This window comes from Melanostigma gelatinosum (assembly GCF_949748355.1).
Source record: "Melanostigma gelatinosum genome assembly, chromosome: 6".
Lineage (NCBI taxonomy): Eukaryota > Metazoa > Chordata > Actinopteri > Perciformes > Zoarcidae > Melanostigma > Melanostigma gelatinosum.
In genome coordinates this window covers 22,722,181-22,748,773 of record NC_136639.1, presented here as the reverse complement: position 1 = coordinate 22,748,773, position 26,593 = coordinate 22,722,181, and the positions used below count along the sequence as shown (strand labels likewise).

The 26,593-nt window shown below is 44.4% G+C and overlaps 2 protein-coding genes across 3 annotated transcripts; one reads left to right on the top strand and one right to left on the bottom strand.

The window, feature by feature from the left end:
• On the bottom strand, nt 1–26,593 carry pi4kab (phosphatidylinositol 4-kinase, catalytic, alpha b). Of its 2 annotated transcripts, none has more exons than XM_079270173.1 (54): nt 26,490–26,593; nt 25,424–25,540; nt 24,809–24,902; nt 24,540–24,628; nt 24,383–24,455; nt 24,002–24,267; nt 23,618–23,684; nt 22,555–22,700; nt 22,384–22,449; nt 22,175–22,271; nt 21,666–21,857; nt 21,453–21,553; nt 21,091–21,220; nt 20,385–20,514; nt 20,185–20,280; nt 19,898–20,081; nt 19,099–19,202; nt 18,715–18,883; nt 18,583–18,633; nt 14,729–14,837; nt 13,831–13,967; nt 13,603–13,736; nt 12,906–12,988; nt 12,724–12,794; nt 12,469–12,593; nt 12,310–12,391; nt 12,034–12,117; nt 11,645–11,734; nt 11,152–11,271; nt 10,107–10,199; nt 9,857–10,013; nt 9,617–9,744; nt 9,370–9,528; nt 9,124–9,275; nt 8,887–8,994; nt 8,666–8,793; nt 8,418–8,576; nt 8,184–8,263; nt 7,847–8,046; nt 7,155–7,245; nt 6,039–6,206; nt 5,278–5,331; nt 5,064–5,184; nt 4,842–4,971; nt 3,345–3,488; nt 3,171–3,241; nt 2,981–3,087; nt 2,753–2,857; nt 2,528–2,653; nt 2,316–2,436; nt 1,446–1,605; nt 1,273–1,362; nt 1,112–1,195; nt 1–1,007 (listed from the first exon to the last, which is right to left on the bottom strand). In XM_079270173.1, the coding sequence occupies exons 1-54, from the start codon at nt 26,586–26,588 to the stop codon at nt 956–958; spliced, it is 6,294 nt and encodes a 2,097-aa protein (XP_079126299.1). In that variant the 5' UTR covers nt 26,589–26,593; the 3' UTR covers nt 1–955. The 2 variants fall into 2 exon arrangements, with proteins under 2 accessions (XP_079126299.1, XP_079126300.1); XM_079270174.1 differs by having other exon boundaries at nt 8,418–8,534.
• On the top strand, nt 15,437–17,592 carry serpind1 (serpin peptidase inhibitor, clade D (heparin cofactor), member 1; the record flags this gene model as incomplete). Its single annotated transcript, XM_079270258.1, has 6 exons — nt 15,437–15,669; nt 15,882–16,525; nt 16,627–16,775; nt 16,866–16,990; nt 17,132–17,276; nt 17,401–17,592. 6 exons carry the CDS (start codon nt 15,437–15,439, stop codon nt 17,590–17,592), a joined length of 1,488 nt encoding a protein of 495 aa, XP_079126384.1.

Genomic DNA, 26,593 nt, shown 5'->3' with positions numbered 1-26,593 from the left:
AGATCTTTATGTGATTTATTTTATCGCATTCTCATTCAAAAGGCATGAAGATAGAAAAGGAGACTGAAAATGGGCCATGAATATAAATATACAAAGAGAGGCTAAATCTTTACAGTCAGTAACATTACAAGATGGCTTAAGCTATCCAAATGGACATGGGGCACAGCACTTTGGATTACAAAATAAACTTCCACCAAAAGCCACATTGGACACAGGCTACATGGTAGTTTACACTTCACTTCATGCAACTGCCCAACATTCAAGCTGCGTCTTACCTTCATCCACAAACAATAGAAAGGTTTGTGTATGTGCACTATCTTCCCTCCCCCTTTGGCATCGCTAAATATACAAAACTCAGCCCCAGTGTCTCCCAGAACTTGTGTGCATCATTTCTCCCCCAAAATACAGACAGTGTAACTCATGTATATACAGTCAGTCGTCACTGTTAAATACAAGACACGTACCATGCTGCAGATCAAAAGAACTCTGGTCCATTAAAAAGAGAAGCACAGTAGTACAGTCAAGTACGAGATGACAGAATAGGCCACATTGGTCGGAACTGAAACTGGTCTACTTCAAGGATCCGATTACATTTCAAACCCGTCTAAAACCAACAGCTTTAAGAATCCACATTCACAAACATCACAAGTGATTTCAAATTGGCACAAACTCTGATTAAGTATTTACTGAATGTGAAAATTACCATTACTAAGCTCACGGAAGTCAAGATGCTAGTGCAATAACACAGAAATAGTTAAAAACAACATTGGTTTCAGCATAACAAAATAAATAAGGAGATAGACAACTAAGAAAATATGGTTTGAGAGGAAAACATCAAACACTCAGCAGACACAATGAGCCACAATCTTCAATGTTGAACATTAAAGGCAGATATGCAAACGCACGAACGCACACTATGACCAGCTAAAATACGCACACGCTCCGGCACAGACGTTTAGTATGGGATCTGGTTTTGGTAATACTGAATCATGTCGTAGGTTTTACTCCTGTAAGACAAAAGCAATTGGACAAATGTGAACAATGCTTTCTGGAAATCAATATTAAGAAGAATAGAAGAAGAAGATGTAAACTGTTGAGGCTTTGTACCGACCTGTTGCTGAGGAAGCAGTTCTGGATGACTTTGATGATGAAGGAAGCCGCGTCTTTCTCACTCAAACCGGGGTTGAATCGCTGCCTAGACGTGAGCAGAGAGAGAGTCTGAGCAACAGCAGCGGACGACACTCAAACGGCTTGCTGACACGTCTGACTCACTTGAGCAATTTGATGGTCTGTCCTCTGAAGCAGGGGAGGCCGGTGTCCAGCATGAGCGTAACTAAGGACACCACTCCGTCCATGTAGGGCCTGATTCACCGGAGAAACTCGCCTTAATGTTACAGTCTTTATAGCGCAGTGAAGACTTTAGCGTAACACGTCTGCGTACTCACCTGACGGCCAGGTATCCCCTCACACACATCTCCATGAACCACTTGAAGGGTGTCGCCTCCATTTTGCCGCCCATGATCATCACCATCTCATCGGTTAGCTTGATGTCGGGCTCCCAGCCGAGGTTCCCACCGGGAGAGCTTTCAAAAATGAACCCGAAGTCTGCGAACACAGCGACGCAGGGACAAACTCGAAAGCTTAGGATTCTGTTTTTGAACGCTCAAACAGACGTCAGACAGAAAAATAATCCTGCTTGATATGATGCGTTACTCCTGAGTGAACGGGACGCCCCGCGTGTAAAAATGCAGCAAGGCTTGTTATTCAGACACAACCTGCACTTTGTCTGGCATCTCTATATCTGACTGAGATCTGTCTCTCTTACTGACTGACAGAGTGAAGGGTGAGAGGCGACTCACACTCGTACAGAGAACAAGCTTCTACTTTGACACTCTCCTCTCTTTTCGTGTGTGTGTGTGTGTGTGTGTGTGTGTGTGTGTGTCAAGATAAGTAATCTACGACGGTGACAAAGTTATCTAGAAAACGTATCAAGAGTCTTGTTGGAAGATAGGATAAACATGTGTTTATCTGTGGGACTTGGACAATATTAAGTCCGATCTTTCAATCAGAGTATCGGCGGTTCGATCCCCGGCTCTGCTCGTCCATGTGGATGTGTCCTTGGACACTTCGACCCAAATTGCTCCCATAGGCTCCTGATGGGCAGGTGGCACCTTGCATGGAAGCCCCTGCCATCAGTGTGTGAATGATGAGATGTATTGTTAAAGCGCTTTGAGTGGTCGGAAAACTAGAAAGGAGCTCTACAGGTACAGTCCATTTAATTCACATCGGAACCACACGACGCTCGCAATACGCACCGATGTGGATGAGGTGGCCCTGGCTGTCCAGCATGATGTTGCCGTTGTGTCTGTCTTTTATCTGCAGCAGGAAGAGCAGCAAGCTGTAAGCCGCCATACTGCGGATGAAGTTGTACCGCGCCTGAGAAGAATATCAGTTAAACCTGTTAAGTAAATACAATTTGCGAGCACTTGAGAAATATGGTAGAATTTTACTGGTGTAAATAAATTACCTTCTGGAACGCTAGCGTGGACTCATCTCCATACTGGTTCCTGAAATAGTCGTACATGCCGAAGTCTGTCTGTCGGCCCAGCTGGTCCCGGGACTTGCAGTCTGGGATGACCTCGATCACTCCGCACTGTGTGGTGGAACGTCAGAAACAGGAAGCGTGAGAACTTAGCGTTCCCGCCAGGAAGCAGCACAGAGGAAACATGGGAAAGGTTTGACATGAACTCACTCCAGGGGCCGTGGCCACCACCCTGTAAGGGAACACGTAGAGATCCAGGCCCACCAGCTGGAAGATGTTCTTAAACAGGCTGATGATCTGAAGAGCCAGCATGTCCTGTGAACACAAAGGATGAAATGGTGAAGAAAGGGAAGTCGAGCAAAAAGAATCAAGTCACGTCAACGGTGCATCATGAAATAGATGGTAGATAGCGTTGTAGTAAGTAAGAGGAGAGGAGACCTGTCTGCAGTCGTCTCCCACTTTAAAGATGGCCGCCTGCCAGCAGATTCTCTTTGCCTCCTCTTCACTCTTCGCCTCATCTCCAGAATCTGAGCAACACTTCAGACCTGAGGGGAAGAAATCATGACACAGTGTTTACCTCTGTGCAAATATGAGAAATACAACATCGACTTTAGGTTCATCGAAGTACCTTCTTTCTCCAGCTCACTGACTCCACACCTCCTGACTTTGAACTTGGCCAGGTAGGGAGCTTTGGCAGCACTAAATAGAGACACACATTGCTTCAGATAGAAGTGCAGAGACGCGGTCACATTGCTTTTTGAAAAGTGTTTTGAGCAGTATGGAAGATGGTTTTGAGGCCCACCTCTGCATGGGGGTCCCAGACTTGTAGTCTATATCCAAGACTATGGCCTCTGGGTTACTGGGAAGATAACAGCCAGGCTGGACTTTGATCTGTGACATGGCTTCCAGGCAGGCCCTCTTTCTCTCCTCCCCTTTGGGAAACGGTCTGATGAAGACAAACAAAAAAACAACCTGAACACACAAGAGTTTCCACACCTCTACGACTGCCCAGCATGCATGGGTATCTCACTGAACGACTTAACACCACAGGTGACAGTCGGGCTCTGCTGTTATTCACAGAGGGGAGTCACTGGGGTGCAGAGTAACAGAGAGTGGAAGCCAGGGGACGGCAGAAGTTTCTCCCCCCGGATAGTTGCAATTAGTGCTGTAATGAGGGCCGAGGGGGATTTGTCTTCCTCTAGTGGGCCGACAACACACTCTGTGAGAGCCAGCGATAATGGGGCCCTGTCAGAACACTTCCAGACCGGAGCATAATCAGAGAGACAGTGCAGCAACAAATAGCTAAATAGATGAACAACAAGGGGATTTAGAGATTAGACAACAGGTGGTACGAGGCGGGGAAAGGAACATCGTGGCTCGGGGGAACACTTGTTATTGCTTCATAAACACCTTGAACATCACCTAGAGGCTTCCGTCTAACAGCAAAGTTAAACTGGAGTGCAACTTTGAGGCCTTTGGCAAAGAGCCGTGAAAGTTTCTCTTTTCTTTCAATGGCCCACTTTAGATCACGAGTGTCTTACAATGTAGCATTACAGTGGAGGAGCAGTTTCTGGGACACCAAATTGGTCCTGTAGGTGTTCCCATGTGCTTTGGGTAATTTACAATATCGGTGTTGCTGGACGGAGGCACACAAATGTTTTTTAAACTGCCACGCTACGCGACTTAAAACACAGCGTTATTGTAATGGTTTGTATAAATAGCAATAAACATTCCATCAAAGAAGCTGGAGTTGGACACTAACGAGCGGTGCTGCCGTGAGCACGTCAGTTATTATTCTGTCTATGCAGCACCTCAGTGTCTTCAAGTTTAGACTTAGCTGCTACAATAAGGATGAAACTAAACCACGTGATGGTGACGATGATGACAATGTTGAGATAAGTGAAGCAGAAGAAATAAATCAAGGGTCTGTCTTATGGTAAAGGGATTGCAGGGCTGTGCAGGACTTGTTGCAGCCTTTTAACTAAAAGGGACATTTACTTACATTAAGGGACAGCCCTTAATTTGTGGAATGGTTTGAAAAGCAGTCGCCCCCCCAAACAGTGCCGGTTCTCACCTGTGCTATTAAATCTGACCATTAGAATAAATTTAAGTAAATTTTAACTGTGATGGAGCCAAATTTCAGATCTCTGAAAACTGAAAGCAATGGAGGTCTGTGGGATATCAAGTGGGAGAAGTGCAGCAGCAATGTAAAGAATATGTTACTGTCATGAACGGCTCACAGTGTTGTCACTGGAGTCCAATTTAAAAAGACAGAAAGAAAACTACAGCGTGTTCATACTTGATAATGGCCGACACATTGATGATCTTGTTGAAGAAGTCAAACTCTCTCTGGTAGAAGCCTTGAGCCGGACCGGACAGAGAGCCGGTGATCTCCTCCACCATCTGCTCCAGCAGCTCACCTATGTCGGCTGCAGGGAGAGACGGGATGGTAGCTGTTTGACATTTCTGCGTTCACGTTTTGTGGTGTGGGGTTTTGCACGTGTATGAGTGACTGTCTCACGGTCTTTCTGGTTTGCTTCCTCGTCCAGGTATATGTTTGTCTTCATGTTCCAGATGAACTGGTGAGCCAGAAGCTGAGACTTCTGAGCGGCCCAGATGATGTACTCCCTCACATAACCCATCTACGCCGAGGTGCAGCAGGAAAAACAGAAACGGACGGTTGTGAGGATTTAATAATCTGCAGAGATGTGCGGCTCATGAAATCTGATATTTACCTTGTCGTAACGAAGCGCTTGGACAATTTGAGGAATGTAAAACAAAATGGCATCCTAGAAAAAGGTGGGGGGGAAGAACAATTTGAAATTTGAAAGTATCAATAAGACAAGTAAAAGTCATGCATTCCTAGGTTTACGTAGAAGTATCAGCATCTAAATGTACTTTAAGTACCAAAAATAAAAGTACTTTTCAGAATAATAAACATTATATTGTTGGATTATAATATATTATGACTTTAATGTTGCAGCTGGTGAAGGTGGAGCTAATTTATATCACTTTGTATACTGCTGGGTAGCTTAATCTACAATAATACATCATACTTTACTTGTTGATTGTATTTACAATGTTGAACAAATAACTAAGATTATCAAATAAATGTAGGAGTAAAAAGTATATTTCCCTCAGAAATGTCTGAGAGTGAAAGTATGAAGTAGCAGAAAATACTCAAGTAAATACCTCAAAATAGTACTTGAATAAATGTACTTTCCACCACTGGCATTATAGGCATAATATGTGAATTATAGACCCCTGAACTGAAACTTTTAGTAAAATCAGTTCTGATGGTGTTTCCTAGTTTATGCTACTTGAGAAAGTCCTGGTACTTCCTTCGCACAGGGAACACAAACAAATCCAACAGGAATGGCAACAGCCAGCTGTGTGTGTGTGTGTGTGTGTGTGTGTGTGTGTGTGTGTGTGTGTGTGTGTGTGTGTGTGTGTGTGTGTGTGTGTGTGTGTGTGTGTGCTGTGTGCATGAACGTACAGGGGGAAAGGAGCGGAGTACTTTGACCCCGTACTGGGCTGTGAGGGGGTGAGGAGGGTACATGGAGGAGAAGTAGGACAGCCCGGTTGGGGGATCTGCTGGGGCCCAGCACAGGATGTGACTCAGCTCTGGAGAGTCGGCATCAATTGTGTGCCACGTCACCAGGAACTGAAGAAAAACACACAAAAAAAGAGAAGAAAAAACAAAAGTGAATTGAGAAATGTGTCAAAAATGATTCCAGCTGAAGCAAACAAGTAGATCGATACTTGGACCGGTCCCACTATCATGCGCAGCACGCATCACTGGATCCATATTCACGCATCAAACATAACGGCAATCTGATGCAAGGTCATGACCCCAAGACTGACGGCATGCTAACTAGCCTCCAGAGGAATCTGTGTTTATTCGTTACTTCAGCGACTGGAATAAACAAGTACGTGATGTCAAGGAGGATCATCCGCTGAAATCATGATAGCTTTTGGGGAAGACCGTGCTCTGCCTCCCCAGCCTCTTCCTCAGACGGGGTGCGAGGCTCATTAGGAGGTCAGTCAGCCAGAACTAAATGAAGAGGACTAGAGGAAGCTGCAGGGAAGGAGATCACTATCAACACACAATATCTCTCAAGTGGGACGCTTACTTGAAAGCAAAACACAGAGTAGCAAAAATGAACTTTTTCCTTCTTAACTTTTGCTGAAACTTAACAGAATGCAGTTGAGGCAACCAACAAATAACTCAGAAAGTCTTCCTGCCTATTAAGATGAAAGTTCATGACTGAATGGCTCAATATATTGTGTAATCAAATGCAAAATGAGGTCCAGAAAGGGTTTAAAATCACAGCAGATCTTTATCTTACACAGACAAGTAAAAAAAGGAAGAGTGAGAAAGCGTCCGATAAGTGCAGATGAGGAACTTTTCATGGTACAGTGACTCACACCATGTAGCTATGGAATATAAGTTACACGTCGGAAGCTCTTCTGTCTATTCTTGTAAAGTCCGCTGTATCACACATGCAAGAGTAGAATTTGGCCACGAAATATGTCGGCTTCATTGCGGCAAAAGAACGGCACACAAAACTGCCGTCCCGTCGGTTTGCAGTGGCCGGCAGGACGACCTCACCTTCACCGCTTCTGGAACATCGCACACAGCAGCCGGATCCATTCGCACCAGACGGGTCACCTCAGAGACGATTGCCTCGGTGTTTTTAAATCTGTAAAACAAAACAAAACGGTTTAGGTACATGTTCAAGTGTTCAGATAAAGTGGACAATCATGTGTTCGTAACTAAGCCATGTTCTATCTATATATAGTCATGTACATGTTCTTCATTTTGAGTCATTTGTTGGTGCATATATTATGCATATTAAAAAAGCACAATGGGTAGGATATTCCTTTATAAAAAATATACAGAAATAATCCATCTCAATCATAATTAATGAACTAATAGAAGTGTGTGGCAGTGTTTATATCCGCCTGGATTTTCTCTTTTTGTTTCCGTTTTCGTGACATTTCTGTGCAAAAAACGTAGCAACCAGGAGCCAGATCATAGATAGCCAGATCATAGCCTTGAAGAGCTACGCATATGGAAGACAAAGTGCCGAAACTCCCGCAAATGTTGCGTAGACGAAGCGACAAACTCGTTCCAAAAGGGAGTGAAACTGGGGGTTGGCTTTCACCTCCGCTAGGCCGTGGAGGAGGGGCCAACTTTGAAACCGCAACCGACAAATCCTACTCCTACGACGACAAAATAGAGTACACTTGCGGTTCAACACTGATAAAACTTGAGGATGCAGTGCATTTTGCTGCTAGTACCTGGCAGGCAGCTGCAGGGCGAGGTAAGGCGCTATGCTCCAGGCCAGGTTGATGTTGTCCTTCCACTGTTTCTCCGTCAGACTGATGTATTTGGACCTCCAGTTAGCAATGCTGGCCTCCACCGTCTGGTCCGTGGCGATAGCGAGCTCTTGGGTGGATAACGGGTTGTACCATATCGTCAGCCGCTCAATCTCGCTGGCCTGAAGAGACACATGATCATAATAGCCCAATCAGGTGACATTCACAGAACTATGTGTAGAAATGTCATCATTTGATGGACATTTTCTCCCTTTATACATTTGTGAATAATTTAAAGTGGTTGAGAAAATGTAAATACCAGCAAAGCCAGTAAAAGAGTCCGACGTTTCATGTAGTACTTGTGCAGCTGAATGCCTCTGTTGCTTTTTTTAGACAGTCCTGAAACATCGTGACAGAGGAAATATTAGATTGCTGAAGACATGTCATCTGTGCATGAGAAGCAGAAGGAGGTTTAGTTTCACCGTGACCATCTTTTACAGCACAGATTATTAAAGCTTAACATCCTGTGTGTGTGTGTGTGTGTGTGTGTGACCTGATTTCTTGGATATGGTGGACATCCCGGAGGACAGAGGGTAGGTGTTGATCCACCCCTGAGCCATCTGCTGCCTCTGGCCCATAGCTGCATCCAGACTGTTCCTGCTATCCGTCCCTGCCATGACGGAAAGGCTATTCACAGACATGTCTTGGGGATCTACACAAAGTCAAAATCAAATCGACTTATGAAGTGTGAATTCTGGGTTATGACTGAAAGATTACGCCCTGGTTCTCTCAGTGTCGTACCTGGTGGAACCAGCTGGTTGGCTGCCAGATACTTCTTGTCAGACTGCAGGCTGGCATAGAACTTGATCATTATGCTGATGTCTTCCCTCAGCCGCTTATCTGTCTGAGTGGGAAATTTAGGAGCGACACTGCACAAAGAGAGACACAAATAAGTTACTGGACAGAATCACACTAAAATACAAGACTGAAAAACACAGATTTGATTGATTTATTTTTTTCACCTGAAGTAGTCAAAAGCGGTGGAATAGATCTTCTCTCGAAGAACATTTCTGATGGTTGCATTGGTCACAACGTCGGCATGCAGCAGAGTCAGACCCAGAGTCAGCAGTCTGAAATAAAGCCAAGTGATGACACAATAGTCTTATCAAGTTCAGGATACAGCATCTATCTTCTCGCAGCAAACTATTACAGCATTTAAGAACCAACTAATCTGAAGTCGTAACAATGACACGTGGTACCTCAATCTTGGTCCGATGGCACCAACATGTCGGTTCATGCTGCTTTTGGGTCCTCCGACGCTCAGGGACAGAGATCTCTGCAAAATGGCGGTGAAAATCTCCACCTGGTCAGCGCTGCTGTACTTGGCTATCTCAAACCTCTGCACCAGAAACTGGAGGTAGAACAGAAAGAAGGAATAAAGTGGTGATTTGTTGTATAATCAGCTCAACTCCATTTTTATAAAAACCACAAAGCCTGTCACTGACCTCTATCCAGAGGAAGTGGGGGACGACGTCAGGTGCGCAGGGGGCAGGCTGACTCTCCTCTGACACAGCCAGAGGGCCCGCCTCCACCTTAGCCTCCGAAAACAAGCCCATCTTCAGCTCCACTGTCATCTGCCAGGCTCCTGCCATCTCACGCATGAACTAGGCAGATGGAAAAAGAGAAGATATATTCTACAACACAAACCGCGATCCGAAAATCATTTTTATGAGGTGCGATAAATACACGTACTGGCACTTCCACCCCGTTGTGTGCAGCCAGGAGCCATTCCCAGCAGGCGATAGCGCTTTCCATGCCATGTTCTGTAAACATCTTCAGAGGAGACCAGCACAGGTGGTGCAGGAGCTGAGGATTGCAGTCTGAGAGACAGAATATATAGAAACTTACCAGAACTGAATTGTAAGAAAGAACCAACAACTGGCACTGTTGTTGAAAGACTTCTACAAAATGAAACGAGGCAGAGCGGCTCACTTTTGGTAGTTATAAGCAGGGCGGCCATCTTGAACATAGCCTGGGTGAAGGCCTCTGGGTCTTTTTTGTCCAGAGCACTGGTCATCTGAAGGATCATCAGCTTGATAAGGTCTGAATGGCTGTGAGTCGCCGCCGAGAACTGCATCATACCAGCCACCTAGACGGCACATAAGCAGGTGTCAATCATGCTGTGTGGCAGGAAGTCTAGGGAAGTCACATCGTCTGAATATTTACAATATCAAGACTTCACCTCTCCTGTGTAGCGGTTGCGCAGGTTGAGCGATGCCATGAAGTTGGAGTAGTCCTTCTTCACGCATGCTGGTCTCTCTGTCAACTGGGTGGTCTAATGAAAGCACACAGTTTAGGGGCCATTTAGGGGCCGCGCAGTCCCGAAGTTAAGAAAGTAGATACGTAGCTGAGCTGAAACACGTCTGGCTATACTGAAGGTGTCATGCCTGAGCCCTGTCTCTCTGTATTTAGAGTTCAGACCAACCTGAGGGAAAGCAGCCTATGGTTGGCCACATGGTGGGAGGGGGGGGGGGGGGGGGGGGGGGGAGACAGCACCAGCATAACCCAGTTAGCCAAATGGACAACCAGCCAACCAACCCACCCGTCCATTGCAGGTAAGTAACCAGGCAACCAGCAAATCCGCAAACCAGCCAAGCAACCAGGCAGGTAGTTCGGTGCAGTTTAACAAAGACAAAATACAACAAATGAAGCAAATGAAAAAACAGCTATAGCAGAATTCGAGCCCAAGAGCTCAAAGGAAATGCGTAGCAAGCAAAACGATGTGACACGGACCAGTAAGCATGCACACATGGACATACAATGCTGTAAATAACTAGACAACTAGATATAGAATATAATAAAATCCCTCTATGTGCACAAAGGATACAAGACAATTCTGCTCAGTGTTAACAAAACTGCAAAGTCTCTGACAAAACAACTAGATGGTACATTTGTTACATGAAAAAGCCATGTTGGACAAATGTTAATAAGCTTCAAATCAACAAGCCTGTAAGGCAAGATTTTCTTTAAAAGTGTTTAGTAGGTTCTACAAAATCCCTGCGTCCTTCTTGACGCAGGGATTTTCTCACTTCCTGAGTGTGTAGCTTTAAAAATGCCGAAATGTGACAGGTAGCTCAGATTAAGCACTTACCATTAATTTAGATGTGTAATTTTGTCTATATTCAGCCCGTCCTCTATCTTGTGAAATGCAGGGATGCCCACGTGTGTGTGTGTGTGTGTGTGTGTGTGTGTGTGTGTGTGTGTGTGTGTGTGCGCGCGCGACTCACGCCGAGTGTAGTACTCTGTCTGTTGTAGCCGGCGAAGTGCAGTATGCTCTCTGTGGCCATGGCCAGGCCAGTGTGCTGGGACAGTCCTGACACCCAGTTCTGATGCTTGTTCAAGTATTCCTGTACAAGACACAACATACCGGAACGGACAGAAAGAGAGGAAAGGGGGGGAAGGAGAAACAGTAATGGAACAACAATGACAAATATCCTCTAAAATCAAAATAGAAAATTGTTAACCTTAAAAAATCTGAACTCATTTACGTAATTCAGGATAATAAGTTACTATTTCTACAAGTATTGGAGCCGAAGTGTTGCTTAAACTTTACAGACACAGCTGTGAAGTTCAGACTTTTAGTATCTCATGGTACTTCCAGTATAGTCAATTTTGTTTTGTTTGTTCAATTGAGTTGTGTTGACCCCCTCTGAAACTCCCCAGCTCTGTTGATCTTTCTGGTCTCCACTGTGAGGACACGTAAAAGGTAAAGGTGCTGACCTGTAGGTGGGACTTTGTGACTGAAGGGGCCCATTTCATTGCCTCTTTCAGGATCTCCCCACAGCGAGCGGCAAAGTCCTTCACTATGCTCTAGAAAGAAACCAGGATATGATGAGTAATAAATAAAGGACTGTGAGACAAACAATTTTAATAATTCATATCGCTACACAATGTGTACATGTGTTGTAATGCGAGTCTTTCTCAAAGATTTCTATGGCTGCAAATTGAATGTAAGGGGCTTAGTTAGTTAGTACACGTTTGTTTGTACACAGGATAATGTAGCTGATGAACCAACTAAACCAATCTCAAACTACTGCCACTACTGTCATTAAAACCAGTACTGCGCTGCCCTCTAGTGGTCTTCAGTGTCAACAACAGTCTGAACTCACCTCTCGGGCCTCGTATGTGTCGGGAACAGTGATCCTGTAGGGGGTGTCTGGAATGTCATAATACGGCGGATCCTTGTGGATGTCCTGAGTAAACAGAGAAGACATCTGTTGCAACTGAAGCTGATAGTTGCATCTATGTCAACACTTCCTAAACACTTCAAGCTAAAATAATTCAAACTCTGCTTTAGTTCCACCCCAGAACACCTTATATGAATGTTGACTCAGAGCTGTACCAGCGTAGAACAGTCCACACTGACAGTGTTCAGAGATACTCACAGCACTTAGTGACAGAGAGAGCGTCTGCAAGATGTCCAACATGGTCTTCAACACGCGGCCGCTCCAAAGCAGATGCGGGAATCTGGTAGAAGTAAAACAGATGAGAAATAGAATTCAAACTGTATATAACATGATGGGAAAATAAATAAATGCACTCACGTCTCAGCCAAACCAGAAAGGTACTTGTCCGCCACTCTGCGGATCCTCTTGTGGGTGTGGTTAAAGTTGACCAATAAGAATTGGGCATGTCGCTCCAATTCCTCCTCGTGCTCTTTGGTCTTTGGCTAAAAAGCATTAGAAATAAGCTCCGATTGTTATTCAGTGATGCGGAAGAATCAAACATACTGTCAACTGGCCCTCCAAGCCTTTTGGTAATTGTTCGGCATCACCCAAAATTTTAACCATGCTCCCTACCTTCTCAGCCATCATCTGGAGGAAGACGTCAAACACCTTATCCCCGACACAAATGATGCACTGCATCATGCCTTCGAAGACAAACATTTAAAAAAAGAAAAAGAAAAGGGGGAACTTGAGAGAATGCCTTACACAGCATGCAGAATAGGATGAGCAGATGTGAACGAGTGCAAAGCCCTCACCAGATTTGTCTTTCTGGATGGCTTTGTCTTCTAAGTATCGAAACATGACCTGGAACCTGTCGGGATCGTTGGACCGCAGCATCCTGAAAAGAGCAGGAGGATGAAGATATCACAAAGTTTCACTCTCTCATGTCTCTAAAATATATAATTCTAAAATGTCTCAAATTTCCTGACATAAGACTGTCTGAAAATAATCTTAGCATCTGTGATATCGGGAACATTTTCATCACAGAACAAAGTGACGCATGATGAAGATGTTTATAGTTCATGCCGCATGATGTGTGCACAAGCAAACGCTCTCTTATGCAAGTTTATGTACAAATGGAGTGAAGAGGTCTCTGTTCAAAGCACGTTGTACACTACTCTACACTGCCCACGTGTGGTCAAACTACAGAAAAGCAAGCTTCTAGTGACTTCAAGTAGCTTATAATGACACAATGAGAATATTACTTAAGAGACCTTTATGGAGTAGTACCAATGAAATGTGTCCGTGGCTATCAATACCAGCTGTAGAGACATTGGTATAGTTGTCTCTTTGCAGGACACTTATTTATTGTCTATTATCATTATCTATTGTGCTTTTGTATGCCATTTATTGTCTTTTATCTGGACCCTGAGTGTGTAATGAAGTGCTGATTGATTGATTGACATTATACACAACAATGTGAACTGGACACATTGGTGTGGAGGCGCTGACCTCATGTATTCTAGTCTGTAGACTGAGAGCAGGTACGTGCACATGGCGAAGTCTAGCTTGTTGATGAGGGCAGATCCTTCAGGAGGGGGGTCGAGGAGATTGCTGATGGTTGCCCGCAGATCGCTCAACTCGGCCTGGGGGACAGAATTGGATGAATTAAAGATCGGTCGGACTGTCGTACGGCCATTTTTAACTACTTTACTGGAAGAAGAAGAAAAGCACTGTTACCGGCGTGACTGTATCATTTTTCAGGGCAGAGTTGTACTGCAGTTCGGAGCGAAGAGGTTCTCCACTGGGAAAGGTGAGAAGAGGAGACGTGGTGGCAATCTCACACACACCTTCATACCACTCCTCTGGCCAAAGCCCTGAAAGAACATGTATCCAGAACAGCAGGGATGTTGGTGTGTTGGTATGCTAATATCTCGGATTTGATTTCATTAGTAAGAGCTGTGAAATAACACCCCTCAGTATGTTTTTAGGTTCTATTTGGCTATTTGGGCTGATGATTAAAGAAGCCAAACATCTGTGTTTATCGTATTTAATGAACCATTTCATCACACAATTCAAATATTTCCCCATCTGGTGTGAAATAAATCTCAAGAATTGCTGAAAGCCTTCAGTCATTCTGGCTGATAGGACCTCTGCCCAGGTTGTTAGAGGTCCGGAGCTTTGATGAGAGTTTATTAGGCCACAAATCATCATCTGCCAACAAGAATGATAAAGGTTTATTCAGCCGTAACAGATTCAACAGGGCTAAATCAGGAAAATGTCACTCAATTAGGGTGCATCCCAAGTCTCTTATTTTATATTTCCTCGATCCTCGCTTGAACAGGAAGTCTATCTGGGTCGCCATCTTAAAAGCCGTCGCAAAGCTCTTATTTCTGCTCTGAGGAACCATGAGCGAGGATACACAAGAGCAGCCTTCACGGAAGTCTTTTAATGGCTGCCTTTCAAAACCTCAACATTGAACGGGGAAGAGATTTCGAGATTTTGTTTATTTGGGGAAGCTATTGAGCAGTTAAACAAAATCAGAGTCTACCGCTCCCAATCATTTTATGTCATGTATGTATATGCGATAAGAGTGCAGCAGTGCAGAATTTGTAGCATGCTGAAATGAGTCGCTCACCTGATCCTTCCACAGCAAAACCCATGACCACAGAGTACAACCAGAAGTCCCTGAACAGCTTCTGGAGGCGGGGCTTGGGCTCCTTGATTGGCGGAAGCCGTCTGGTCAACTGTAAATTAGAAAAATGAACACAGGAACATCGTGAAAAACGTAGAGCGATTAATGTTGCATTACTCAGATTATCACACTCGGTTTGAAGTGACTCTACAGGAGTGGTAAAATAGGAATTCCATCAAATACATTTACATGTTTTTCAATAGGCTACATACTAAATAACAATAAAGATAAAGAAATAATATTAACAAACTGCAGAATATCTCCTGCCTAACTACTAGCCGTTCAATAGCTATCTAATCAATTAGCTGAATTGTGAAGAGTTAAAGATTTTAGTCAGTCACAGCACTCTTTGGTCTGTTTGATCTGGTCTATTTGTTCAGGAGGAGCCGACATCAAAGTTCAGTTTTGTATTCAATTCTTTGCTCTTAGTCCCACAAACAGAAGCAACACAGCAAAGGTAAGGCATTTCACAGAGCCAGGCTGCTATTAAGGGAATTTTACGTAAAACCTTTTGAATTTTTTTTCTCAGTGACGGTGTGATTTTATTCCTACAGAATCACTAAACCGTAACGTCATGGAATCTTCGAAATGTTGATCAGATTATTAACGCGGCCGTGCTAAATGTCTGTTCTCTCTGCCTCAGCCTTCAGCATGCGGCTCATCACCGTCATCTCTGTGGCCTGTCTGCTGGTCGGTCCATCCCTGGCTGGGATCAAAGAACTCAGCTCTCACTTCACTGACCCTCAACCGGAACCCCGAGGCTTTGAACTTGGGGGGGCGGTGGATATGGAGACCGTTACGAACGACCTGGTTTTTGACGGCTTTGAGGATGAAGATTATATTGATTTTGATAAGATCCTGGCTGCGGGCAGCGACGACTACACGTGAGTACCGACTGTTGATATTAGATCAAAAATAAAAAGTTGAGGTGTAAAGTAATAAAGTAACAAAAAATGTGAGATTCTCTATTCATCTCTTGGTATGTTGGGAAGTTACTCGTAGTGCTTTTAGTCTTATGGCACAAAATACAAAAACAAACCTAAAGCGATTCTACTTTTGAATGTCCGGATGATGAGTTTATGATGCGCTTCATCAGAGAAGGGGATGAGATCGACGAGATCGCCACACCGGCCCCAGACATCGACATCTTTGCCGAACCCTCCGACCCCAAAATCCGTCGCGCCAGACTCCTGCGGCTGTTCCACGGCCGGTCTCGCCTCCAGCGCCTCAACGTCGTCAACGCCCATTTCGGCTTCAACCTCTATCGGAGTCTCCGCAACGACGTCAACCAGAGCGATAACATCCTGCTGGCGCCCGCTGGGATCTCGGTCGCCATGGGGATGATGTCTTTAGGGGCGGGACCTGGAACCCGGGATCAGATCTACGGAGCGCTGGGATTCGCCGACTTTGTCAACGCAAGCCATCACTACGACAACACCACAGTGCACAAGCTCTTCAGGAAGCTGACGCACAGGCTCTTCAGGAGGAACTTTGGTTACACGCTGCGCTCCGTGAACGACGTCTACGTGAAGAGGGACGTCGCGGTGAACGACGCCTTCCGCGCGGAGACAAAGGCTTATTATTATGCCGAGCCGCAGTCGGTGGACTTCGGGGACCCTGCCTTCCTGAACAAGGCCAATCGTCGCATCCTAAAGCTGACCAAAGGGCTGATCAAGGAACCGCTCAAGAGCGTGGACCCAAATATGGTGCTGATGCTGCTCAACTACCTGTACTTCAAAGGTGAGAGAAAACATCAGCACACAGTGTCACATCTGTCCGCTTTGTTGTTTTGATTTGAGTCACGAAGTAAACATACGACTCTTACATGTTCATATAAACAGGTACATGGGAACAGAAATTCCCCAAGGAAATGACTTACTATCGCAACTTCAGAGTTAACGAAAAGACAAACGTGCGCGTGCCAATGATGACCAACAAGGGGAACTATCTGGCTGCTGCCGACCACGAACTAGAGTGTGACATCCTGCAGGTGGGTGGCCTCTCAACGACTTGAAATTTCAACACGGTCCCTGAAGACAAACAGCATACCGGTCTACAAACAAGATGTTCTTATTTTCAGCTCCCTTACACGGGACACATCAGCATGCTCATTGCCTTGCCGAGGAAGATGACCGGCATGAGGACCTTGGAGCAGGAGATCTCTCCCACTGTTGTAAACAAGTGGCTCAAAAACATGACAAACAGGTAAGCAGCGTTCTCACAGGAAAGTAATGCACTTTAAATATTAATGTGCAATACATTTTTTAAGTTAATGGCTTGGGTGAAAAAGCTGAAAATGTTTAGACCTCTTGGAGATTTAAGAGCTTTTTCTGGGCCTCCCTTCAGGACTCGAGAGGTGGTGTTACCTCGGTTTAAACTGGAGCAGAACTATGACTTGATTGCAAATCTGAAGGAGATGGGCCTCACTGACTTGTTCCAGGAGAGTGGAGATTTCTCTGGAATGACCTCCGAAAAGGTCTCCATGAACTGGGTGAGTAAAGACCAAATCAGTCACGAGGCAAACATCTAAAACAAAAAGGACACCTTCTCATCTGTAATCAATAACAGGACAGACTATTTCAAACTAATGGAAGCCCTCTGATCTCCTTCCCCAGCTGAAGCACCAGGGAACCATCACAGTGAACGAGGAGGGGACCGAGGCTGCTGCTCTGACCCAGGTGGGCTTCATGCCCCTCTCCTCTCAGATCCACTTCACTGTGGACCGCCCCTTCCTCTTCCTGATCTACGAGCACCGCACAAACTGCCTTGTGTTCATGGGCCGGGTGGTCAATCCTTCACAGAACTAAACTTGACCAAAGAAACCCTTTTAAACAGCTAATATATTTCCTACAAATTCAATATTTGGTTTGAAACTTCCAACTAAAACTAATTACCGTTTGAAATACCTGGGGTGTTGTTTTGTTAACAATAAATTACTTCTGTTATTACACTATGTACATGGAACATGAAGTAATGTGTCTTTATATGTATGTAGTCTCTTCATTTTCATTTAAACGTCCCCTTCATGTTCCTCAAAGTGTTGCAAGTCTGCGGGAGAGACTCTACAAATGTTTGCTGTCTGTCTGTTAATGTTTTATTTTGTGCAATGAGCCAAGTGCGTAAATGTGCTAAAAAACAAGGACATTATGCAACGGTCATTACCTGAATGTCGTACTGTAATAATTCCAAAAAGACAATAAAAACATAAATAATACACGAGAGGGGGAAATAAAATGTATAAAACTACGAGGCAAGGATTTCTGTGAAAGTTACAGGGAGACAGCTTTAACGGGAAGAAAACGTGTTTTTTAGTGTCTTATTTTTAATTGTAATTATATAAATACAAAACTACATATACATATAAATGTATGTATATGTTCTGAAACTGTCTCAATCCAGATGCCTCTATATGACCTACATAAGTAAACGAGACCAACAACAAGCTATCTGGCAGTAAAAACGAGGTGTTTTCTGAAGGGACTCTGGTGCTTCGGACACACGACCCCTTTGGTCCACGGTGAACTGCCAAAATCAACACAAAATGAGGCGTTTCCTGTGGTGGCTTTAATATCATTAACCACAATTTAACAGCATGAACTAAAATTCAGCAGTGAACTTATTACACAGATGTTTGTTCTGCAGCTAACAGGGTAAATATTTGTCGACAGTTAAATGCTAACTATCTTCAATCATCTGAAGCACTCAACTACTGTAGATTGTTGTATTTCAACACAAATTATTGTCAAAATGAATGTTCATAGTCCTCAAAGCTGTTCGTACAGACATCACATACTCACCACAGCAATCACTGGAATGAGGACTCCAAGATTTCCAGCGCTACTTGATGCCTACGAGGAGAAAAACAGCCAATTCACCAACTTTGCTGCTGTTCATGTTCTTGTAGTGTTTAGATGCAGTTAAGCTGTTACCTTCAGCGCTGGTCCTTTGTCTGAGGCCCTCTCACTGGCTCTCTTTCCTTCCAGGCCCAGCTGGACAAACAGCTCTAAAAGGTTCACCATCAGTTCATCCACGAGTTGCTCCCCCTGGAGGTTGGCTGCAATGTTGGCCAGAGCATTTATCACTGCCAGAGAGCAGTGCCTTGGGGGGGGGGGGGGGGAGACGGCATAGACGGAGGGATCAGTTAAACACCAACAAGACGTATTTATCGTATCAATTATTTATCAAATATAACAAAACACGATGACACTCAAATCAGGAGACTGTGCATTACTACTGCACTCCACTACAGCTGACTACTTAGTCGCAGTGAGCAGAGAGGAACAATTGTTCACGCTCAGAGAGCAGATGCTGACCTGTAGCCCTGGTCTCTGTAGTCTTTGGTGGCTGAGTAGACCACTGAGCTGGCCTTCACACTGATCTGCTGGAACAGGTTCCACCCCTCCTGGTAGATGTATTGCTACAAGACGAACAGACAGGAATAAGACTGCGCAGCCACCAATAGGTTACAAATGCCCTGTTGTTAACTAATCTTCTCTTACTACTTATAACAAAACCTGTTAAAGGTCTTTCTTGGGGGGGGGTTTCTTATCCGATGTCAGAGTCTAAGAACAGAGGATGCCGTATGTTGTACAGGTTGTAAAGACATCGAGGCAAAATTGGGATTTGTGAAAATTCGACACAAATAAAATTGTATTAAAATTGAATTGAACATTTACAATTTCCCTTAAATTCAAAAACCTCATGATTACAGAGGAAGGCATTTGGTAAGTACTCTGTATCCGTTCGTTGTTTAAGGTCAGATCCTTTTCCAGTCTGTCACGCTCTGGGTACGCTGGCTGTCTAAAACACCCCGTTACACACAAAGGGGGAGTCAATTAGAATACTGGAACCTATTCTAAATGCACACTGTAATGAGCAAGCAGCCAGCAGGTTTCCGGAGATTAATTACAGTGTGTCAGCCCCACCGGGTTAAGAAAAAAGGGTTTGCATTGCTTCTATTGAAGCAACTGTCTAACATAACACTGTTACTATATCAATGGTTTACCCATTTGAATGATCTCCTGGTGGTTATGTACCGGCCTAATAACCCCTTTCAACCATAATTGCATCAAATAATGGAGGCAATGTTACCACGTGCATCTTTGAACTCACGTTTCCCGTAATGACCATGCAGCCAAGCTGGTCGATGATGAGCACATCCAGCTGGGACGGAGGCTGGCAGAACTTCTGCTGAAGGATTTGTAAGATGTGCTCCATGACTTTGGGAGTGTCTCTCAGGGCCACTGCAATGTGGCCCAGTGCTCGGATGGTGTGGTCGAGGATCAAATGGGCGTCCCTGGCGGAGAGGCAACTTGTATTTTTAGAGTAGCTGGTCGACAGTACCATGGATTTGAAAATATCAATGAAGCCCCCCCCCCCCAACCAGAAATGTTGCTCACTTGTCATTCTCCTGTGAAATGTACAGCCGGTTGGACAGACTGGCCAGAAAGGCTGCCACTATGTCATTGTCCATGGTCAGACCAGCTATCAGACATCTGAGGAATACACACAGAGATGAAAGTTAAAAAAAAAAAAAAAAAAAAAGCACATCAAAATCATATCTTCCAACTACAGCTGTGTCGGGTGTTTTGAGTCTGACCTGCATATGTTGTCAATGGAAATGTCTCGGAGCTGCTCGTACATGGACGGCTGATCTTTCCTGTTTGACAGCAGGTTGAAGGTGGACTGAGAGTGCTCATTGGTCACGTTTATCCTTATTTCTCCTGTGCCTTAAAAAAAAAAAAAGGACGACAGCGCAAAGACAGAAACACCGACGAAGAAGAGCATTAAAAACAAGCGGTTTTAAATATGTTACAATTTAAAACATTGGAGAAAATACGATCCTGCAGAGAGCAGAAAAGGGCAGATTGTGGTGTCAAATGTAAAGAGCACATTATCTTTTAGAATACAACTAATTAGCAGCTAATAAAAAAGCAGTACATTGAGAACGTTAGCCTGAATTGCATTTCCAATCGTCTGTATTTGCAGCAGCTCTGTCCAGATCAATAGTGGATGAGAGTCGAGTGGGACAACTGTTATTGACTTATATTTGACACTGTATCACCAGCTACAGCACTTTAGTCCCATTCACTTTTAGCTCTGGTCATTTGTGCTACAGTTGAGATCAAAATCCTTCCTGCTAGAGGTATCGTGGACACAATTGTTTTTGCTTTTGTTTCAATTGTGACATTTACATTGTTGATTGGTTAACTATTACATTCTAACTCCTATGAAATTCAATCAGGAGGTACAGGCATTCCTCAGAAACTGCAGTAAATAATAAATGAAGAAATAAATATCAATACCTGTGGTGTACTGGCAGTGATACTTATAGAGTTTTACAAGGACAGGGGAAGGAACCACCAGGAAGTCCTTGAGAGAGGTCGAGGCAGAGTGAGCGACGACTGGAAACCTCTCACACAGACGACCCAGGCCCTGAAACCGAAAGGGAGGCCGTCAGATACAATAACAGCCGAAAAAACATCAGAAATTAAGGCCACGCAACACGGGTCTGGGTCAGCTCTGAAACCAGACGATCACCGGGATACTTGCTTCCTTTCAATAACGTCATTTTCTAGACAAAACCTCGTGGTGTGGTGAATTATGTAACATTTCACTTCTCTTTGAGCAAATATCTTAGCGCCGTGTCTGCCGAGCAGCATCCTACCTGTAGGCAACAGATGAGCAGGGGCATGTGAGCGATGATGATTTTACTGGAGGTTTTGGACTGCAGCTTCTCTGACAGTTTGGTGCACAAATTCTCAGCTCCTGGAACAAAAGACAAAAAAAGACATCGGTGAAGTGATGCAATCAGAGCAGACAAACACATCCAGTATGCGATTACGACATCTGAACACGGTGTTCTGCTACAATCGATTACCTTGCTCATCTTTGACAGCCCACACCATGAGGTCCACGCAGGCGGCGTTGGCTTGGCAACGGAGCTTGAGGGGGCTCTGCTCCACCGGCAACCCCCCCGTGTCATGAAGTACCCGCTGCAGCTCCGACTGGCTGCTGCTGAACTCCTCCAGCACAAAGTCGTGCACTTGCCGTACAAATGTTGGCTGCAAGTCTGAGAGTACGACGAGAGTATTTGTCAAAGTAATAATAACAACAATCTTTATTTATAAAGCACTTTTCAAAACAAAGGTTACAAAGTGCTTTACACGAGAGAAATGGCAGACAAACAAAGATGAAAAAAACATTTTTAATACTTTCAAATTTTAAAAACATCGCGCAAAGGAGCTACATGTTAGGAAAAATAAACACTACTTGAACAGTTTTGGATCAGAGAGCTCAGATGAAGAAGTCTACTTAATAGACCACCATACAACAATAAGCAGGGCTGTGTGTAAATGCATAATAAATGAGCTATTCGTGATGCTTTACCTTTCATGTAGTACAGTGTGTCCCGCAGCATTTTGAACACGCACACATAGAGAGTGTCACTGAAGGTTTTGTAATAGAGGTTGATTCCAGGATTAGACTTAACAACAAACAGGAGAGACAATGCCAGAGAATATGAATTAACAGATCATGGAACAAGCTTTGAATTGACCAACTATAACGTTTTGTACAGACAGTGGGTGCATAGTTACCTCTGTAACCTCTGTCATGGCGGCGTCCAGAGCTTGCAAAAATGAGTCGGAAACGAAGTTCTTCACCTGCGAATCGACAATACACACAACCACCGGTAAAGATGCAATACACGTTTACAGGATGGGACGCGGCGGTTCTTGGTAAACGGGTAGTGGGCTACTCTACTCTACCATGGCCAGGAGCTGTCGGAGCAGATCGACAGGAACCTCCACCTCGTTTTCAGCTCCCATGAAGAGAGGAGACACCGAGGAGCTGGAGCTGACTGTTGAGAAATAGTAGTCGGGGTCTGCTGTGCTGCTGTCCGGGAGGTAGGGACCTAAAATAAAAAGGGACGACAAGACACAAGAAACACTGAATATCTTCAGTATGGGCTAACAAATGAAAACACCTTTACTGAATGTATGACATGGATTATTACAGCATGTGAGATAGGTCTGCAGTGTACCCCAAGTTAATGTTATTCATTCAGGATACGTGCAGATAAGCAATACGCAAGTACGTAGTTGTTCCATAACATAATGTGACGACTCAATGATGAGCTACCGCAGGGAGTTTAGTGTTAAGAAACCCACATTACTCAAAGATCAAACTTTTAAAGAAATTAACAAAGACAAAGATCATCAAACACAAGTTATTACATTAACTTTGTTCAAGGCTATTTTTTGTCACCTCTCTGCAACACTAATGTCCCTCCCCGTTGTCGTCCCGTGCATGTGAGCTACATCCACTGGCGGTCAGTTGTGCCTTCATGCCCTTTATAAACATTGATAGGTCAGCTGTATCCGTGTTGTCTGTGCTTTCATCAACAGCTAATGAAAAAGACAAGTGCCTCCTTGTCTCTTCGGCTAGCTGTGTTGTCAGATTGCTGCTAGTTCCTGAACTCGGTCTGCGATGGTGTTTCTTCACAAACTACATTATAAAGTCTGTATCTGGTCGGGGCAAACCTGCTCACATACCTTTAGCAGGCACTGCTTCAATGCACCCTCTGAAAAACACTTTACTGCATAATTTTTGGCTGTAACTTTTGTAAATATATTCTGCTGCGATTGCAGTTTGCCTTCTAATTCGTGGACAATTTGATGTTTTTCTAACTTTTCCCATTTCATTTTTTTTGCTGGCGGATTCGCGGGCCACATAAAATGACGTGATGGGCCTTGAGTTTGACATGTCTGAGCGAGGACGAGTTGACAGACATAAATCTAATCGAAGCAGCTTGTGTTTCTTGTGTTTTACCTTCAAAGTAATGTTGTCCAGCGGCTGTAGGAGTGCAGGGTGAGTGGCCCCCTGCATCTGAAAAGACCTATGAGACAGCACATTACAAAGCACTTCATTAACACAACCTAGTCATTGAAAATCTCTTTCTCTCTATTAGACATTTGTGTGAAATTGCCATAATTAATTTATAATTACTGAATGAATTAATGAATTTAATTATATCTGACGGACAACCCGAAAATCATAACGCCAGCCCGTAGGCATAATAAAATCACAAAGCATGTGATAATCTGATAACTCTGCAGTCACCTCTGATAATCACACTAAACGTGTCTTGAATCCAAATGGCTCCATCACACCATACGCACACACACAAAGACACACACACAAACACACACACACCTGTGCAGAGGGGTCCCGGTTGGTCCCGGTGCGTCTGCGCAGATTGTCGCTCCGGCACACCGTGAGCAGCGCGGACGGCATGATGGAGCGAAAGTCGTTGAAGGACCTGCGCCGCACTCCCTCGGTTTCCTTTGCGACGCAGCGGGTGACCTGGGGAGAGTCTTTGGGGAAAAGCTTGGACAGCAGCGCTTCGTCTGTGTAACTGTAGCGGCCGAATGCTCGAGTCATGCCGAGCAGGCTGGGGACGATGTACCTACACAAGTAGACTGGAGGCAAGAGAGCATCCATGAAGCTTTTTGTTTTGAAGGACTGACGTTACAGTGTGCAGTTTTTTGCCTTTTTGTGTGTGTGTGTGTGTGTGTGTGTGTGTGTGTGCTATACCTTTATCATGATTATCAGGTGTTTGGCACATGTCCTGCAGTGACTGCATGACCTCCATTAAAGTGTTCATGATCTGCAGGGAAAACAATAACTTAGCACTACGCTGCCATACAGCCGAACCTAAGAACTAGATGTTGTCAACACGTTTAAAGCCAACCTCTTGTCGGGAGTCTGGGTCCCTCTGAGCCACATCTGACAAAAGAGTCACGAGACAGTAGCTGAAGTTTTCCGCAACCGGGAGAAATTCTGAAGAGTAGAAAATGACAAAGACCTACAGTTCAATCTTACTCATGTGTGCAGCAAGGAGTGGCATTTTATGGATCTCAATATATCTTAGTCTACAAATATTACTGGGAGCACCGTTGCAGCGAGTAAATGGAGGCCATTGTAAAACAAAAGGCCCCACTGTAAGAGGATTGCTCTCACCCTTTCCTTTCTTTCCCGACCTCTCTTCGATCCATTGGACCCGTGGCAGCCCTCTCAACAGGCTCAGCAAGTAGGGAACAAGTGTGTCTTTGTGCTGCCAGAGGGAAGCAAATTATTACACACCAAAAGCTACCGCACTCGTTGGCACAGAGCAGCACTTTTGTTTACCTCACAAGCGCTGGTAAATCGAAGATAAGGACTGTAAAGGAAAAAAATTTAAATAAATACAAGAAAATATAGTCAACTTGAGTTCTGCAATGAAAAGTGAAGACACCATCTCTACATGGTCAGATGGCGGGGAAGCTTTCCACGCTGCGTCTTAGTGTGATGAGGTTAGAGGCTTTAAATGATCAGCTGGGTGTCTAAGCGCTGGTTTAATCCGATTATGGGAATAAGATTAACATGGCGATACATGTGCAGTCCTGCAGAGCGGACAAAAAGTATGGATATAAGAAAAATAATCTCTAATCTATGTAACTTGTGCAATGTTTGAATCTTAAACCATATTATTATGGTTATTATGCATTACCTAAAAATCGAATGTTTAAACCCACACACCGGCTCAGCGGTCTGACTTTTTTTATTTTTTTATTTTTTTTACTGAACACCACCCACCTGTAAGCCAGATTCCACCAGAAACACAGCCAACGCAATAACAGCATCTCTGCGACGCACGTCCAGGGTGAACACACCGCGGACTTCCACTGGACACATGCATTGTAGCTTCTGGACCTGAAAGAGCGCAAAGAGATCATGAAACCGTGGTCTCGAAATAAACTTGTGACAGAGATCAGGAACATTGGATTAAATTGTCTTGTGCTGCAGTGTGACTGCATGTTCTATTACTGAGTTTACCGGAAAGATCAGGAAACTGTACTACGTTTTGCACGTACATTACATTTATGCACACTGGTCTTGGGTTTCATGCGGTAAATACATATATTTGACATTATTTGTTCTACCTCATCTGTCTATTTCCCTCCTGGGGATCAATAAAGTTATCTGTATATTGCTATCAAGGTGGGAACCATACGCTATTATGTTGCAGTCGCCTGTAAATGGTATCACGATAACAAGGATACATATTTGGCATAGGGCATGACGTCACTATGCCTCATTCCCAAAAAACATCTGAACTGGGCGTTGTATCAAACACATATGCTCCATCAAACAGCAAGTACTCAGTGACAGTGTATTGGTGATTGCCTCCATATGTCCCCTCATATTTAGTTTGATAGAATCAAATTCAAACTTTGCTCATCTCTGTTTTCACTAATCTTACTTTATTGGCCATATAAACACGATCAATGCAACGTCAGACCTGACCGTCCCCGTAACAGTTTGCGATTATATGGTACATCATGCTAAAAGAAGGACGCACCGCGATCCTTTCACTATCAACCTGTTTGACTGCAGTGCTGAACCGCACAAGCCGCAACGCCACTTTATTCAGCGCTGATTTTCTTCTTCTATTGCAGGAACAATAACAATATCAAGTGGGTGTTGTCTACAGACGCACTTGGCTGTCAAATGTTAGCTTGGCTGTCACGTCATTGATCAAAAATAAGCCATCGACTGTGCGCGGAAGTGGAGCGACACCCCGGACTACCCTGTTGTTTTAACGTCAGCTAATTAGCGTTAAAACAAATTCATCTTGAAGCTCGCTCCGTTTTCTCCTCACCTTTTCGACCGGCGCTGGACGGTGGGCAGCTAAAGAGCGGGCCAGCGACAGGACTGTGTTGAAGTAAAACCCTCTCGTACCGCCTCCCGACACAGACATGTTTC

Excerpts from the sequence above, each read along its gene's own strand:
- pi4kab (XM_079270173.1), bottom strand. The coding sequence starts at position 26,588 with ATGTCTGTGTCGGGAGGCGGTACGAGAGGGTTTTACTTCAACACAGTC. Across the intron at positions 21,858-22,174 it reads CACACTGTACTACATGAAAG|ACTTGCAGCCAACATTTGTA; the intron begins GTAAAGCATCAC and ends TCGTACTCTCAG. Across the intron at positions 1,363-1,445 it reads AGGGGATACCTGGCCGTCAG|GCCCTACATGGACGGAGTGG; the intron begins GTGAGTACGCAG and ends CCGGTGAATCAG.